This window comes from Rhinoraja longicauda, chromosome 7 (assembly GCF_053455715.1).
Source record: "Rhinoraja longicauda isolate Sanriku21f chromosome 7, sRhiLon1.1, whole genome shotgun sequence".
NCBI classification, from domain to species: domain Eukaryota; kingdom Metazoa; phylum Chordata; class Chondrichthyes; order Rajiformes; family Arhynchobatidae; genus Rhinoraja; species Rhinoraja longicauda.
This window is the reverse complement of record NC_135959.1, coordinates 66,701,906-66,719,945: the sequence shown is the minus strand read 5'-3', so window position 1 is coordinate 66,719,945 and position 18,040 is coordinate 66,701,906. Positions and strand designations below refer to the sequence as shown.

Here is an 18,040-nt window from a genome sequence, read left to right as displayed (position 1 = left end):
TACCACCAGCTATTGAAACACTATTATCTCCTGATGCTCCAGTGACGGTCATCAAGACATACTAAACCTCCTGACCGTCTCAACTTATAAATAGGAGGGGAGAGTGAAGTGTGCGCATGTGGCATGTGCGGGACTCTCGGGCGGGCGAGGCCTGCGGAATCAGCGATAATTTCCAGACGCTTTGAAGATGTGTATTACAGAAATGAGTTGCTTAAAGCTTAAATAAAGTTTAAGTAAATTGGAATTTTCATTTGCCTCACAACAAACACCTTCTCATTAGGACTGCCGAACTGTTCCACAACAGAAGTCGTTCCAAACACAAAATAGAAGAAAAAGACGAAGCAAAGGGCTGCACTAAAAGCCCTAGTGAGTGATTGTCTGCCGTACACAGCATGCCCTCCAGTAGGCAACAGTACGGTACGGGTCAGGGGCCGTGACCTCGCCTGCCGTGCAATCCCCCTATCGACTGGTATCTACTATGAACCCAATGACTCCCATAGTTATCTGGACTACACCTGCTCTCACCTTACCACTTGCAAAGACACCACCCCCAACTATTAATTTCTCCATCTCTGCCACATCTGCTTCCAAGATAAAGTTTTCCATTCTCGGAAATAAACTTCTTCTTTAGTAAACGTGATTTCCCCCGGCTGTTGTAGATGGATTCCTCACTCGTATCTCCTATGTGTCCTGTAGACAGTTCTCCACTTGCTCTCCCTCCTCCCAGATGGAACAAGGATATAGTACTTTTGGTGTTTCTTATCACCCCACCCGCCTTCACATCCAACATATCATTCTCCGACACAATAGACAATAGGTGCCGGAGTAGGCCATTCAGCCCTTCGAGCCAGCACCACCATTCAATGTGATCATGGCTGATCATTCTCAATCAGTACCCCGTTCCTGCCTTCTCCCCATACCCCCTGACTCCGCTATCCTTAAGAGCTCTATCTAGCTCTCTCTTGAATGCATACAGAGAACTGGCCTCCACTGCCTTCTGAGGCAGAGAATTCCACAGATTCACAACTCTCTGACTGAAAAAGTTTTTCCTCGTCTCCGTTCTAAATGGCCTACCCCTTATTCTTAAACTGTGGTTATGGTTCTGGACTCCCCCAACATTGGGAACATGTTTCCTGCCTCTAACGTGTCCAACCCCTTAATAATCTTATACGTTTCGATAAGATCCCCTCTCATCCTTCTAAATTCCAGTGTATACAAGCCTAGTCGCTCCAGTCTTTCAACATACGACAGTCCCGCCATTCCGGGAATTAACCTAGTAAACCTACGCTGCACGCCCTCAATAGACACTTCTGCCATCTTCAATGTAATCCCACACCGACAGTCACATCTTCCCATTCTGTTCTGGTTTCTACAGATATTACTTGCTCTGCACTCCTTGGTTCACTCATCCCTTCCCATGCAAACCAGATACTTTCCCAGATATCCCCAGATACTTTCCCCTGCAAATGCAGATGTAATACCTGTCCTTCTAATTCTTCCCTCGCATGAATCCGGAAAGCCCAGCAGCCCTTCACATGCACCTCATCTGATCTGATCTGATCCATTCAGCCCACGACGTCAGCAGCGTCCTGCGTGCCCGCCCGTTGGTTCGTTGGCGACTGACGTGGTTGGTGCGCGCGGCAGCGGTTTATTCGTTCTCAGTTTTAAAAAAAGGCCGCGGACACGGAGTAAGTGACGCGGTCCCTTCCGCTCAGCGTTTGCGGGTCGTCCGTCCGTCGTTAACCGTTGGCAGCCGCTGCCCCTCCCCATCGCATCGCCAACATGGAGCGCCACCACGGGCAGCGCGGCGGCAAAACCCAGCGGAAGAAACTGTTGGGACCTCCGGGCAACTGCAACAGGGAGGCTGCCCTCGGGCCGCAACAACGTGAAGAAGCAGAGGGAAAAAACAAATTCGTAAGTGCTTGCCTTGGCTCTTCCTGAAAAGACACATGTTCATTTATGCCTATTTATGATCAGCTCCTGTATCAGTGCTCATACCGAAAATAGACACAAAATGCTGGAGTAACTCAGCGGGACAGGCAGCATCTCTGGAGATAAATTAGCTCCCCCCCCCCCCCCCCCCCCCCCCCCAGAGACTCTGCTTGCGCCGCTGGGCTTCAACAACATTTTGTATCTAGTGTAAATCAGCATCTGTAGTTCCTTCCAATGCTAATGCCGTCAATAAGACCTGTTCCGAATAGGAGTTCCTAATATGAAACGCTTTGGACATTTGGAATTTGTGTTTTCCTTCCCTGCAAATGGGAACAAGGGATACCCGAACAAGGCGGTTACCCCTCTGATGTATACGTAACAACACGGATAACATTTACCAAGTTTTAAGATGATTATTACTTTAGTCTGTGTTAATCTTCCACAAGATCGATACACTCGTGGTTTGTGGTCAATCGTAGGAAGTCCATCGCTCTTGCCACAAAGTAAAAATGTATATTCTGTTAACGAAACTAATTGCCAAACTATCAAGTACTAATACTGTAATCCATTTAATGTCATTAAATAAGTCGACCTCTTAATGTGTTCTTTGATCCTTTATAAAATCAAATTGAAAGATCCTTGTGTTTAAGTCAACAGTTGTCCTTTCGTTAGCGTACTTTCAGAAATAAGTAATTACTGCGGTTTATGGAATTTTGGTGTATGCTTGTTACAGATGAACTCGGGAATGGCATTTTCGTGCCAAGAATGATGTATGAGGGGCGTATTTGTTAAATTTTGCTAGACGTCGACTAGGATGGATTGGTTTTGATTTTTGACACATAGAAACAGAATAATAGGTGCAGGAGTAGGCCATTCGGCCCATCGAGCCGGCACCGCCATTCAAAATGATCATGGTTGATCATCTAAAATCAGTACCCCCATATCCCTTGATTCCGTTAGTCCTAAGAGTTAAATCTAACCCTCTCTTGAAAACATCCAGTGAATTGGCCTCCACTGTCTTCTGTAGCAGAGAATTCCACAGATTCACAACTCCTTGGGTGAAATTGTTTTTCCTCATTACAGTCCTAAATGGCCGACCCCTTATTCTTAAACTGTGACCACTGGTTCTGGATTCCCCCAACATTGGGAACATGTTAACCAAATCCTCTCCACTGTGCACATATGCCACCAAATAGAATAATTGGGAATAAAGAGCCGACGTGAAGGATAGCCGGATGTTGCGGCTAGATTAGTTTTGGGCATCGACACTGATATTTAGTTAACATATCTTAATGATTGAGCTGAGTGTCAATTTTTGCCCTATTTTCCATTTCTTGCCTATTGTCATTTTTTATTTTGGCATCATCAAATACTAACATTCCTAGTTCAAACCAATCGTATTCCTTCATAATTTAATTACCTTGTTCATTTTCTTTTCTGTAGATTACGGGTTGAATGTTTACACTGCTATGCAATGTTATGGCCTTGTAATTACATTGTTTAATATAGTGCAAATGTTTGTAAACATCGGGATTGGTATCTAAATAGTAAGATGAAAAGGAGCGAAATTCTGTGTGGTGTGTAAATGTGTGAAAAAGCCTTTATTGCATTGAAGAGCTGTTTTGTTTCCAATTGATGATGAATGTCTGTATTAGAGTCGTGAAATTGGGATGTAGGAGGACATTTGTAATAAAAGTGGAGGTGGGAACTGGGCAGGAGGAATAAAGAAAAGAGCCTTTGAAGTTTGTGTTCAGTCATTCAAGCATAGGCAAAGTTTTCACACAGAATGTTATGTTCCTAACTCAGAAAATTTGGATAAAATGACTGATCACAAACTCGATGAGTCCAATTTCTTACATGTGTATTAAGGTGTTTGTTTTCAAGCCTCCCACATGGAGGTGGAGAAAGAGGGCCCTTGGAGAGGGTGAAGGTTGATTTAGCATGTTAACACTGAACTGAGCCGTAAAAATTTGACATTTGAATTACCTGTCAGAAAACATACAGATTTCCAGCCGCAGAAATATTTTGTTTTTATAATTTGAAAATATGAAAAGAAAAAGGGCAAAAAAAGTTAAATGATTTTGAGGGAGAATTTAGTTTAGAGATACAGCACAGAAACAGGCCCTCCGAGTCCGTGCCAATCAGCGATCCCTGCCCACTAGGGATAATTTATAGTTTCACCGAAGCCAATTAACTTACAAACCTTTATGTCTTTGGAATTAATAAATACACGAGTAAAACTTTGGAGCAGAGGGATGGGTTACATCTTCTGTCCAGGTAAATATTTTTCCACAAATTCATGGAGTTCCAAGAGAAAAAAAAAGCATGTATCGGGGCAAACATTTTACTTGATGTGATGTCGCGGTCATGATTCAGCTAAGGTTTGAAGATGATTGGCCTGGGGAGTTTAATGGACCAGGCTAAAATCTACAGGAAAGATGAAAGATAAGAGGAACCTTGGTGATTAAGATTGAAATCAACTTGATGAGACAAAAAATATTGAGAAGACAGAAGGCAAGAGAGAACTCGAATTAAAATAACAGCAAATAGTTTAAAACTGTTGGTGTGGGATTCCTAATTAGCAGCTGGTAATGATCAAATAGTCAAGAAATTACATAAACATGCAGCAATAAGGTGTGTTAAAGTTTGCTTCTAAAACAGACAACACAATGGGTTAGGCAAACCAACACAAGCTTCACTGGTTGATCAGCCAGTGGGAGTGTCCGGATGTACATCAATCAAGTATGCAACCAGCACTTGACTGTCCCGAGCCACCACTCCCCAGAACAAAGACTAGACCGGATGTTTTATACTGTAAAGATCAAAAAGACACATTCCTTAAGGCATTTATTCACAAAATGCTGGAGTAACTCAGCAGGTCAGGCAGCATCTCAGGAGAGAAGGAATGGGTGATGTTACCCATTCCTTCTCTCCTGAGATGCTGCCTGACCTGCTGAGTTACTCCAGCATTTTGTGAATAAATACCTTCGATTCGTACCAGCATCTGCAGTTATTCTCATGCGCTTCCTTAAGGCATTAGTCACGGTCCCAAAATGCTGTAGTTCGTTACCACCTTTCCGGTAAGTCTGAGATTTTCTCTCTTACATAGCCAGGTACATCAAAGGAAGGACAGATTTCTAAAGGCGTTAGTCTTGGTTCCAATATACAGCAGCCCAAGCCCAACAGTCTGGCTTTGTCTCTTCTTATCAGTTAGCACTACAGTGCAGATCAAGAGCAATGAGTTGATAGTACATCAAGGGAAGAACAGGAAGTACGCATTTCTAAAGGCATTTGTCCTGGTTCCAGTATACAGCAGCCCAAGCCTAGCAGTCTGGATTTATCTCTTGTCAGTTAGCACTTTCCCACTAGAGAAAGCCTGCTAAAGAAGAATTACGAAGCTACAAAAGATAGTCCTGTATCCCCTCATGCATGAATTATGTATTTAAAGCATTTAACCCTTTCAGGTGGATTTAATGGAAGATCTTAACCTGCATATCTACTGGGATAGCAGAATTCAGTTATTTTTTTACATCAATGCAATTGAACAAGAGGGGATAATAAATGACATAATATACAAGTAGTTTTCTGGTTAAGTAAGGGTTACGATCCCAAGAACTGTCTGTAAGTTAATTTCTCCTGATGCCAGAAAAGTCTGTTTTCTAATAGGGGCCTTGCATGGTAGGTCATAAGGTCAAAGGGCGTGATGCCCGGAGTTGCTCAAGCTTTCTGGAGGACACACACGCGACACGTGCAGAGTTACTCCAGCATTTTGTCTACCTTTGATTTAAACCAGCATCTGCACTTCTTTCCTACATTTTGTCCGTTCCACTGCAAAATCTCCTCAAGGAATGTCTACTTTGAAGAAGTTCTCCTCCTCTCTTGTCGGGGAGAGAGAGGAGAATGCACCGAGTTAGCAACAGGCTGTGCCCGGGAATTGATTGCAGAGAAGGTTGAGTGAGATGACTGCGTTTACAAGCTGGCTTTGTATCAGTCCAGCGGTGCCGCACTGACAACGGTGAACGCTTGTGTAGGGAGGAACTGCAGATGCTGGCTTCAACAGAAGATGAGACACAAAAAGCTAGAGCGGGTCAGGCATCTGAAACGCTGAACACTTACTGCACAGCGAGTCTTCGGAGTATGTTAGAGCTCCTCCTCGCTTACATCCTCCCCTCCACACCCCAGCTTTATCGTGTGCCGTGGGTCACCAGGTGTCAAGTTTACACTGCGTTTCTCATCATGATGATTTATCTCGTCATTTATCGGCACCGTGGTTGTCACATTGGCAACGGCGCCAGTGGAAATGGAGACGTAAGGGAGTAGAGAGTGTAACTTCCACGCAAAAACAAACGACTATCTTTGCAGTACAAGATGTGGAACATTTTGTCTCCTGTTCAAAATGCCTCTGGTTTGCACTCCCCCAAGGCTGCGAATGCCCTGCCAGAGCTGTATACACCACAGCGACTCTGGGCTGAGACGACAGAAGGAACCCAGCCAATACATGCTGCAACTCTGGATGAATGCCCCATTTAATGTCCACAAGTCAAGTCAAGTTTATTTGTCACATGCACATACACGATGTGCAGTGAAATGAAAGTGTCAATGCCTGCAGATTGTGCACAAAAAAGAATTACAGTTACAGCATATAAATAAAGTTAATAAGTTACTATAGTGTAGACAAAAATTTAGTCTCTGGAGTTATAAAAGTTGACAGTTCTGATGGCCTGTGGGAAGAAACTCTGTCTCATCCTCTCCGTTTTCACAGCGTGACAGCGGAGGCGCTTGCCTGACCGTAGCATCTGGAACAGATCAACCCATCAACGCCATAATTACACGGCGTGTCCTGGAGCAAGATGGCCAGGTCCAGAGTCTGTCTGACCTCTTCCTTCTCGTGTCTTGCCATTTTTGAATTTGCAGGGAACTGGAGGCTTCAAACATGTTGTCATCCACAATGTGTAATGAGGAACTGCAGATGCTGTTGTCAACCGAAGATAGACAGAAGATGCTGGAGTAACTCAGCGGGACAGGAGGTATCTCTGGAGAGAAGGAATGGGTGACACCTTGGGCCGAGAAAGATGTGGACACGAATCTGGACCCATTCCCTCTCTCCAGAGATGCCGCCTGTCCCGCCGAGTTACTCCAGCATTTTGTATCTAATGTGTCCTCCACAGCGTTACCTCAAGGGGAAGAGGCTTCCAAACTGTGATGTCAACCATTGTATTGTAATGAGTGGAGAACCGATCTGCCATCCGTGGCCAGAGAGGCTTCACTTAATGCATTGGTATCGGCCACAGACACAAGTCAAGGCACATTTATGACATAAAGGGAAGCAACAGTTAAGCAGCGTAATGTGATTAAGCACTGTAATTATGTGTTGCTAATTCATAAAGATTTTTGGTTGGGACTGAGGTGTTGCAATTTTAATGGCGATTTTCGCTTCAGAGTCTCTGGCAGAATTCTGTCAAAAAGCTACGACAACTCAACGGCTGCTGGGACCGAAGACGGTCACCGCTGTACTGGCAGCCATCGTAAACGCTTGCCTGTAGTACACTGCTTGTCCACAGAAGGCATTGCGTGGCAACATTACCGGTCAGGGGTCGTGACCTCTCCTGCCATGCAAGGGCCCTAGATGATCCATAACGTGTAACTGCATACACTTGCAAAATTTCCTTGTATATTCATCCTGCCACGATCCATAATTAAACTAATGAGGTACATTATCTATCCAATCATTTATAAATACTATGAAATCTGTTATTACTGGTGTAAAAAATGCTTTAAAAAAAAGTGTAGGAGTGTTTGTGTAAAGTCACATTTTTGTCCTTGGTCTGTTACACTGATGGGGGAGACCCAACGCAAACAAGAGGATAGGACCTCCTATTCTGCCTGCGTAGCTTACAAATCACCGATAATCAATTTGACATCATTACCTTATTGAATATACCATTTGGACGTATGGACCAAGCAATCTATCATCGCAGTTGTTGCAAATTTTATGCTTCTCAATGAATGGATGCAAACTGTCGCAACTGCTAACTTGAGTAATTATTTAATGCTGCTTGCGGGTGCTGCATATAATTCTTTAGTTGAAAGGCGTGAACTGGAGAAATTATCATGTCCGTTAGACTCGGAATGTTTAATAACTTAATTAACTTGGCTCTGAAATGATTTTCATTAGCCTATTTGTGTCTGCTGTCTTTAAAACGGGTACTGCATGAATAATTTTAATTAATTTATGAAATCACTATGTAATTTTAAAATATATTCGTAGCTACTTGTGTGAAGACTCCAAATATTCGCTGTCCTCTGGGGGAAGAAATTCTGTTCCATCTCTGACCATGCTACTTGACCCCTTTTAGTTTGAGACTGACCTTGAGTTATGGATATTTACACAGCAAATAATCAATTCTTCATGGATCTGGAAGATCCCCATATAATTTGGCATGGTTTGATGAAACAGCTTCTCATTTTGAGGAACTTGCGGGAATATTGGCACAAATCTGTTGAATCTCTCCTCCGGAGCAATCTGTCATCCCATAGATCAATTTGGTAAACCTCTTACACACTCTTTATTGCAAGTGTATTTTTCCCTGAGACCATATCTCAGATCAGTGTTCTCGATGGCTGAACAAGAGATTCTGATTCTTGAGCTCAAGTCATCAAAAGCCAACGTACCATTAGCCTTCCTAATTGTTCACTGTATCTGCTCATTAACTTTCAGTGATTTGGATACATAGGTCCCTCCTGAAGCATTCCTTTCAGTGACTCACCATTCTGGAAAGACACTCTGCATTTTCAATTTTTTTTCTACTAAAAAGGATTTATCAGTTCCCTTGCACATAATTATTGCATAATCGCCACATTCACAGGTTCAGCCTCAATTCTGATAAATTCCACAATATTTGTTAAAGATAATCTATCACTAAACTGATATTGATTGTTCAATTTAGTTTTACTTTTAAGTGCTCTATTACAACTTTTTTAATAATAGAACACAGCATTTTCCTTGCTACTGATGCTGGGTTAGCTGATCCATAGCTCTTGAACCTTTCATCTTCCATTCTTTAATTGTGGGGTTACATTATGATAAGAACCTGATATGAAATCTTGACTTTTGGGGTTGAGGTTCCCATCCATGATTTATCCCAGCCGACAACTCATGGATACACAAGTGTCAAATGGATACACGAAGTGTGCAAAGTGCACAATTTGTCAATGTAGATTATTAGATTATTAATTCCCTCAGGGGTGACCTAGTGTCACCAACCAAACTATGTTATCTGCGCATTCATCAAGAAATGAGCTGAAAAAATTAAAACCGTGTTTTTGTGAATTTTGTTTGTTTCTTAATTTATCCCCCCCACGCACTAGGTAAGATTTTTAATTAATATTTCCCTCCAGAAAGGGAGAGGTTATTGTAAACTTAAAGTGTGCTGTCTTAGTAGAGTTGAGAATTGCAATGAGAACATTTTTGCTAATTCAAATTTTTTGTGAAAGTAATTATGAAAAGCCAAGTCAAATAACATGTACTTGATGTCAAGAGAGCCAAGGGAAAAAATGGGAGGTTCTGACATTTAGTTTTTCTTTTCCCTTTTGGGCATTGGTGCTTTTGCAAAGTGATGCAAAAGTTTACTTATGTGTTCTAAACTGTACAAAGTGATGCACAGTAACTACTGGATAATTAATCTTGTTTTGGTGAGGGTGAGATGAGGAGAAATTACTGGTGCTGTTTAGGTTTACTATTGTCATATGTACTGAGGTACAGTGAAAAGCTTTGTTTTGCATGCTATCCAATCAAATTGGATAATACTGTACACAAATATCAAGTCTGGGGGGCGGGGAGTGGGGGTTGGGGGGTGGGGGGGCGAAGGAGGGGAGTGGGGGTGGGGAGTGGTGGGAAAGGGGGGAGTGGGGCGAGGGTAGGGTGAGGAAAGGGGGGTGGGGGGGACATGGACCTTTGTGATTTGCTGTTGAAAACCACTGGAGCAAGTATGTCTTCAATGAAATTAGGCATGTGCAGTTTTAAATGAAACTTTTGCTTCATTACAGTCATACATTTTATGACCATTGTTCTTTTATTCAATACCAAGAGAATTGGGATGTGTAAGGCAAAAACAAAATTAAAAAAACAAAACAAAACAATTCTTTCTTTGTGTTGTAAAAAGTATTTATGTTCAATAACCTTTCTATAAATAGCAGAATATACTCATGATAGGCTTGACATTGGACATGTAGTCCAAGAAGTACAGACTGTTGGAAATAATGTTTTTCACACATGAATGTAGCGCAACGCTTATGCGCATTTGGCGTGCATAATTTCTTTTGTGCTGAAAAGTTGTATTACGTGCCATATTATTAATTTTGATGTAAAATTCTGAATTCTGGACGTCGGAATTATGAATTTGTAAAATTAAATGTTGGGAGGTCTGTTATACAGCAGTGCTGGCTCAGAAGCTGCAGTTGATGGAAAGCCCTTGTCAGGAGGTAGGTCACTTGTCACAGCTTATCCCTGCCTCTGACACACTCATGCTGGTGTAGATAGTCCACTTGGTTAGGGATAAGTAGGTTGTGAAATAAAGCTCTAAGTTAGCCAATGAATCATGCATAATATTGAGTAAATGCATATAAAGACTAAAATAAACTCTTTTGAAAAATAAAGTAAGATTCATCTCAACAATTTTTAGAATTTGTGAAGTATATAAATGCAACTGCACATGGTTTACTCAAACATGGATAATAGTTAATTTAAATCGCGATTATGTCCAAATGCATTCATGAGCCATTTACTTGTTGTATCTTTGAGTCTGATCTCAATTATTTGATGTGAAAATGAAAAAAAAAATATAAGTGTAAATAATGGACCAATGGCCCTAAATGATCAGGTCTCTGTGTAGTACATCCAGAAGACTGATTAGGAAAAAATATTTGGTATGTACATTGTCACCAGTTAATTTTGTTATGTTACCTTGTCACCATGTTAATTTTAATTTCTGCAGTAACCTGGATGACTGAAATTTTGCAAAATAGGTCAGAGCTCGGGTGGTTTAAAATTTAAAATTAGCACAGCACAACAAATTTAACCTTAAACTTCATTCTATTATTTAATTTTAAATAATAGAATAAAGTTTAAGGTTAAATTTGTTGTGCTATGCTAATTTTTATTGCACGAGTTAGCAATCTTAGTTTGTTTCAGTTAGTAATGCTATTTAGTAACGAGTACTTTTTTCTCTTCTCTCTTCAGAACATGAATATCAAAACATTGACTGATGATGTGGTAAGTTTTTTTCTGAATATCCTCTAGGTGGATAAATATTGATGTCGCATCATCACTTCACAATTACCAATCATAATGAAAGCCCAATGTCTCGACTTCCTTAGATGATTGAGGACATTCGGTATGTCAAAGAATACTTTCTTGAACTTCTACAGATGTACAGTAGTGAGCACATTGACTGGTTGAAACATAGCCTGGTTTGGCAACTCAAACGCCCAGCAATGAAGAAAATTACAGAGAGTGGCGGACATTCCCGTCAAAGGGATTTATAGGAATCGCTGCCTCTAAAAGGTAGCCGGCATCATCAGACACACACCACCCTGGCCACGTTCTCATTTCACTCCTGCCATCGGGAAGAAGTTATACGAGCCTGAAAACTGTAACGTCCAGTTTCAGGAGCTGCTTCTTCCCAACAACCATGAGGCTATGAAATATTATAACCTCCAAATAAACTCCAAACTTCATAGACTGGAGCATTGTGTTTGTCTTTGCACTATTATTGTTTGTTTGTTTTATTGAACTTTCTTGCTGTTGATTGTGGTGTTTACAGAGGACATACAGGTTTACGTACATGTTCTGCTACAAGTAAAACTTTAATTGTTCCATTTCAAAACATGACAATAAAACACACACTCACTCACGTACTTGAACCAATGATTTGCCTGAAAAAGAATTGTCAAAAAAAGTGTTTCCAGCATCAATTTTAAATTTGCACCTCATCAATGAAAAGATTACAGTCTTTACTGTCCAGCTTTGAAACTTGATTTGATAAAATATAATGACCTATTCTACAAAAATTGTCATATATAAAGAACAAACAAAATATGAGCCTATAATCTTTTTGTGGATTGATTCTAAATAATATTAAGCACTGAAAATGTTCTACTTGTATTGAACTGCTTATTCATCAGTTGACCATCAGTCTGTAGTATTTGAAGAGAATTATCTTCATGTCAGAGGCTATTTTTTTAAATAATAAGAAGCAAGTCCCTTCTTGTTCAGTCCCTGTCAGTCTGCATGTTTTTCTAACTTTTCACTTTGTCTTAAGAGATGGCTTTTTTTTTCCAGCTTGTTTGTAAATTTGTCAACTTGTTTGACTGACAGTATGCTGTTTGCAGTCAAGTATGCACACACAGATATTTTCTGAATAATTTTAAAATTGCTTTGGCACTCATTGCACTTGCCCTTCAAGATTTGTGTGGAAGGTTACAGTTAATATATTTCCAACAAATTCAAAGGATAATATCACCATCTTTAGTGCTAATGATGCATTGGCTCTGTTCATCTATATTGTTTGACCACGTCATTACTTGATGAAATAATTCACCCCAGTGTTGATATTGTATCGGTTAAATTTCACTCGGAACACTGAATTGAAACCTTTTTTGCGTTGGTTATTTGGTCTTCAACACAGGCAAAATTTGACACTAATTTCTGAACAGTGGCTATCAGTATGTCATGAGTTATTTTGCATGCAGAAGCCACAATCTTCACGGGATTCCCATAGCCATTTACTGCCTTTTGTCCTGGCACTTGACAGATTTGGTCAATGGAAACAAGTTTATATACACAACTGGTCCAATATTTTACATTTCTCTAAATATCTGTGTTCTCAGTATTGTTAAATCAAATTCTTTACCTTCAGTCTGAATAATCACACGTGATACTGGATTAGCACATCAGATTTATTCCACCATGGGGTTCTTCCCGAGAAGATCTCCAGACACAACACTAGTGTCTGAAGAGACCTCAACTCAGGGGAGGGGAAGAACAACTTCTCCACGATTGTTTACTTTTTTATACAGAAAAAGAGAGGTGTGACAAAAAGAAATCAAGGACCAATTACACATCTAATACAAGGACCAATTACACATCTAATACAATTCCCATGGTTACAGAGAAGACAAAATCATTGATACAGGTCACATGCTCAGAAACCAAACCATTAATATAAGTCACATGTTTTTAGAGAAACGCATCAATTTACCTAGAGTGGATTCAAAACTTTTCCTACTTTCACACGCACCCAAATAAGGAGTTGTTACTAAGAAAGAAACTTTCTTATCTCTATAGACGAGCAATCTCGTAGCTGCATGACCTTGCTTTACTGTTTCAATACACAGCACTCGCAGTCAGACAGAGTAGTGGGAGAGGACAATAGCCCATCTCTTCTGTACACTCCTTATCATTCGTAAAGGGACAAACACATTCTGTTCCCAAGGATAACATTTCTGCCACAAGCATCCATCTTACTGCTTTCCACTAAAATAAGCATTCATTTTATATTAGCTAAAACAACAAAAGAAACCATCTCTACTACAACAAAATATAATATCTCTAATTGACTATATCAGCTAATAGCATAGATTCTCAGTATAACCATAATTTTTAAATCTGTTGTATAGTTCAAGTTTTCCTGATTTTGCTCAGCTTGGTGTCCCAAATCTTTGATTGCATAGCTCAATTACTTTTCTTTCCCTGGGATATGATTCTTATGCTTTCCTTAAACCAAAGCTCTATTGAATAACAGCTGGCAGTACAATTTCAGTAATTACAATTGCAACAGAAAGTACAATTTCAGTAATTTGTATATAATCCAGCATTTCCCTGAATAGCCTCATCTGTGAACGGTCACTGTATGATGCTTGGGTTCTTTCTCCTGGATTGTTGATGAATTCATTACCATGCTGAATGATGGGATGATATGGAGATTTAGTTGGTCGTTATGCCAAGTTGGAGTGAATCCAGATTTAATGGAGACCTATTTTATCGGCTGTTTTATCCAGTAAAGTATTTTTACACATTAACCCGTTGGATTTTAAATATGTGTCACCAACAAACATAGCCTCTCTCCCCAGTGTACTGAAGACTCGTTCTCATGAAGCACCTAATTAGTACCTAAAAGATATTAAATGCAATGAAACAAGACAACAATCCTATGGTTAATTTAAATGCTGGTGGTCATGATTTGTGAAGTGCTTTTGGAAATAAAAGGTAATTTTATGTCAAATCAGAATGATTCATTTCCTAAATGGTTCGTATACCACTGGAAATCTCCAGTTCTCTGACATTAGTCTGAGGCATATCAGTGAGAATGATCCATTGCAAGCTTGAAGAGGTCAATAATAAACATTTCACATAGGAGATCCTCTCATTATATTTGCTAAAGAGCAAATTGGATGCTGCATTTTCAATGCTTTGTTTTGGCCATCTATAGATTATGTCTGAACAGATTGTTTCTGAATTATTGTAAACTTTTCATTAAGTGGTTCCAATAACATTTTTCATTAGGATTATTTTGAAATCAAATCAAATAGTGCATCCTATATTAAGTACCACTGCTTTCTTGTGACAATAACACCAAAGGAGTTTAAGACTTTTAAAATCACCTAATTACAGTACATGATGTATATTTAGCATTTCTCTAGATAGCAGTCACTGGTATAGTGAAAGTGACTAATTTTTAAGCTAATTGCCAATTTGTGTATCTTTTGTCTGATATTTTGCTTTTAATTAACAGGCTGCACAAACAAAAATAGTTAATTTAATTTAATTTTTCATTTTTTGTAGCTGGACAGATTTGCAAGTATCCGAATCCTAGGCAGTAAGCGTGGTCGGCCACCTCTTCCAAATCATAGACAGCCACAACTTTCCAGGAATGACTGGTCTGGAATATCCCCAGAGAATGGAAACTCAAACCAGCTGCCAGAGAAGGAAGTTATTTTGCTCTTTGAAAAGATGATGGTAAGTTATCCTTTTAATTTAGTGGACTGCTGCGCATGCGATTATTTTGAGAACCTAATCACGGAAGATTTAATTTTTTTTAGTCATCCAAGTCTTTCTGAGCTTTTCGATACAGTCATGATTAAACTAGACATTCAACAGCTTTGATATTATAATTTCTGAACAAAGAGTGGTTTAACTTTGACAGGAAATATTTTGTGCCCTAGTCACCATCTAAGAAATTGTTGTGATGTCAGTCACACCAGAATTTGCTGAATCTTGGTGACTAATGGTGATGTTTCTTGGTTAATTCTTTATTGGCAGTCCTGGTGCATTTTTCCAGCAGCCTCTTTCTTAGCAATTGCCTTGAACACCCAGTCTGTCCCTTGATTCTTCCATGATCTTTCATTCTGTGTGACTATTGTTTCTCCAGATTCTGACTGATATTTCTCACTTTTCTAAATATTATTTTGGATTTCCAGCACCTAAAGTTTTTTTGCTGTGTTTATGAATGTCTTAGAATTGATGGTAGAAGTGACCAACTGCTTAAAATTTGAAGGTTGCCATGCATGATCTTTACATTTTGTCGAAATTGAAAACAAGTCTTGAGAATTGAGGCGCTTCACTTAATGTACTTTATAAGCTGATGAAGATGTTTCATTGGTATTAAGTTATTGTGTACATTGGAATGTGCCCGATGTCACAGTGAGAGGGGATGATGTTGGCTGCAATCATGGAAGTGGCGACCCCAAAATGGGAGAAAGTAGCGAGGGGCAGCATTTGTCTGCTCTGGGTGCTACTGTTGGTCTGTGCCTACCACGTGGAGAGCCATGAGTGATTTCAGTGAGTAGATAAGCTGCATCTAGGTGTATGGCTCAAATTACTCATTAAAGATGGTCGCCATCAACTTTTGCAAACTCGTCACCCACAATCTTTGAAAGTGCCCTAAAGCTCCGTGGTCAGATTGGGGGGCAGGACAGGGTGACCTCAAAGCATTGAAGAGGCAGGGCGGCTGCAGGAGGTGAGACAGCATAGTTATTATGGTCATGGTGTTGGTAGAGGTTGCCACTGGAAGACCTCCAACAGCCGGGTAAACAGGCAGATTAGGTGCAGCTTGTGGCAGCTGCATAGAGTGACAATACAAGGAGGTGATGGCATCGGGCTTGACTAGGCTGAATTCCATCTTCATCGATCCAGGCGCCACCAGGATACCAGGCCTTAGTGAGGAAAAGTACGCAATTGCATATTTCCTTCGGCCAAGAATAGACTTTTCAGAGAATTTAGACTGGAAACTTCCAAGGAGGTGCCAGAATGTGGTGATTCTTTGCATGCTACCCCGAATTACTATTAGATATGTAGATAGATGTACCCTAGTGTTTTCCTGTTTCAATTAGCTATTTTGTGTCTATCTTCAGTTTAAACCAGCACTGCAGGTCCTTCCTGCACAAGTGAAATATGATGTGTTGTTCCTCCAATTTGTGTTTGGTCTCACTGACAATGGAGGAGGCCCAGGACAGAGAGGTCAGCATGTTTATGGGAAGGGGAGTTGGTGTTTGTCAACCGGGAGATCATGTAGGCCCAGGCGGACTGAGTGAAGATGTTCAGCATATCCCTGGTAGGCTCAACTACAAGCTGCTCCAAGAGACCATCTTGTAAGCACTCTACAAATTTCCACTCTTGGGGTCCAGTGCCAATCTGATCTTCCCAGCCCACCTGCATGTTGAAATCCCCTATAACCCCCATTACATTGCCTTTCTTACATGCCGATTGTATCTTCTGAGGTAACTTGCACCCTACTTCCTGGCTAATGCTTGTAAATAACTCCCATCGGGGTCTTTTTACCCTTGCAGTTTCTCAGCTCTACCCACAAGGATTCTACATTTTTTGATCCCATGTCACCCCTTGTTAAGGACTGAATTCCATTCCTGACCAGAAGAGCTACCCCACCCCCTCTCCCCACCTGTCTCTCTTTTTGATAGCATGTGTAACCTTGGATATTCAGCTCCCAGCTCAGATCCACTCTCAGCCAAGTCTCTGTAATGCCCACAAAGTCATACCTCCCATTTTCGAATTGTGCAATAAGCTCATCCACTTTATTCCATTTACTATGTGCATTCATATTTCACACCTTTCATTTGGTGTTCACCACCCCTCTTCTCGCATCAGCCCCAACTTTACCTGACCTTTGCCTCTTATCCTTTCTTAAACTTCTCGTCCTGTTACTTCTGAAGACTTCCATAACCTCTCCTGCACTCTTCTTTCCTTTAACTTCATCCATACATTTGCAATTTGTTGACCCAGCCATTTAGTTCAAAGCCCTATCTATGGCCCTGGTTATGCGGTTTGATTGCAGATGGGTTCAAGTGGAGTCTGTCCTTCACCAACAATGGTGCCAATGTCCCACAAATGTAATTGCACTTCTTCCACACCAACCTGTGAGCCACACATTCAACTCCTTAATCTTCTCAACCGTATTCCAATTTGCACATGGCTCAGGCAGCAATCTAGAAATTATCACCTTTTTGGTTCTGCTTTTCAATTTGGTGCTTAGCTGTTCAAATTCTCTCGGCAGAACCTCTTTTCTTGTTCTACCTTTGCCTTTGGAACCCACATGAACCGTGACGACTGGATCTTTACCCTCCCACTCCAAGTTCCCCTGCAGGTCAGATGAGATGTCCTGAACCCAGGCCCAGGCAGGCAACACAGTCTTCGGGACTCTATCCTCGTGACAGAGAAGAATGTCTATACTCCTAACTATACTATCCCCAAAGAGAGCATTTTTCTTCTCTTTCCCTTCTTGAATGGCCCTCTGAACCACAATGCCCTGGCCAGGTTGCTCATCCTTTTTACAGCCCCCACACTTGTGTGCAGAGGGAGCAAGAATGTTTATCAGTTAACGTATAGAATAATTGTTAAACAATGAATTTTGAACATTCTCAATGCTCTTTTTTATGGGGGGAAAAACCCTCCTGAGGGAATTTGTCTAATTTCATATTTTTTAAATATCTGTATGGCACTGTATTGGACAGAGCATGAATTGAATAGAAAGCTACTTAAATTAATTCTTCATTGGAACTCGAATTATCTTGCCCCACCTCTCCCCCAAAAGGCAGC

General features: G+C 40.7%; 1 protein-coding gene across 1 annotated transcript in view; it reads left to right on the top strand.

Moving 5' to 3' along the window:
* Positions 1 to 1,684: 1,684 nt before the first annotated feature.
* LOC144595583 (protein diaphanous homolog 3-like) overlaps positions 1,685 to 18,040 on the top strand; it is a 321,554-nt gene continuing 305,198 nt past the window's right edge. The window contains exons 1-3 of the mRNA XM_078403147.1: positions 1,685 to 1,914; positions 11,171 to 11,203; positions 14,774 to 14,947. Of these exons, the coding sequence (XP_078259273.1) occupies positions 1,783 to 1,914; positions 11,171 to 11,203; positions 14,774 to 14,947 (339 nt within the window). The 5' untranslated portion in view covers positions 1,685 to 1,782. The remainder of the gene's footprint in view (positions 1,915 to 11,170; positions 11,204 to 14,773; positions 14,948 to 18,040) is intronic.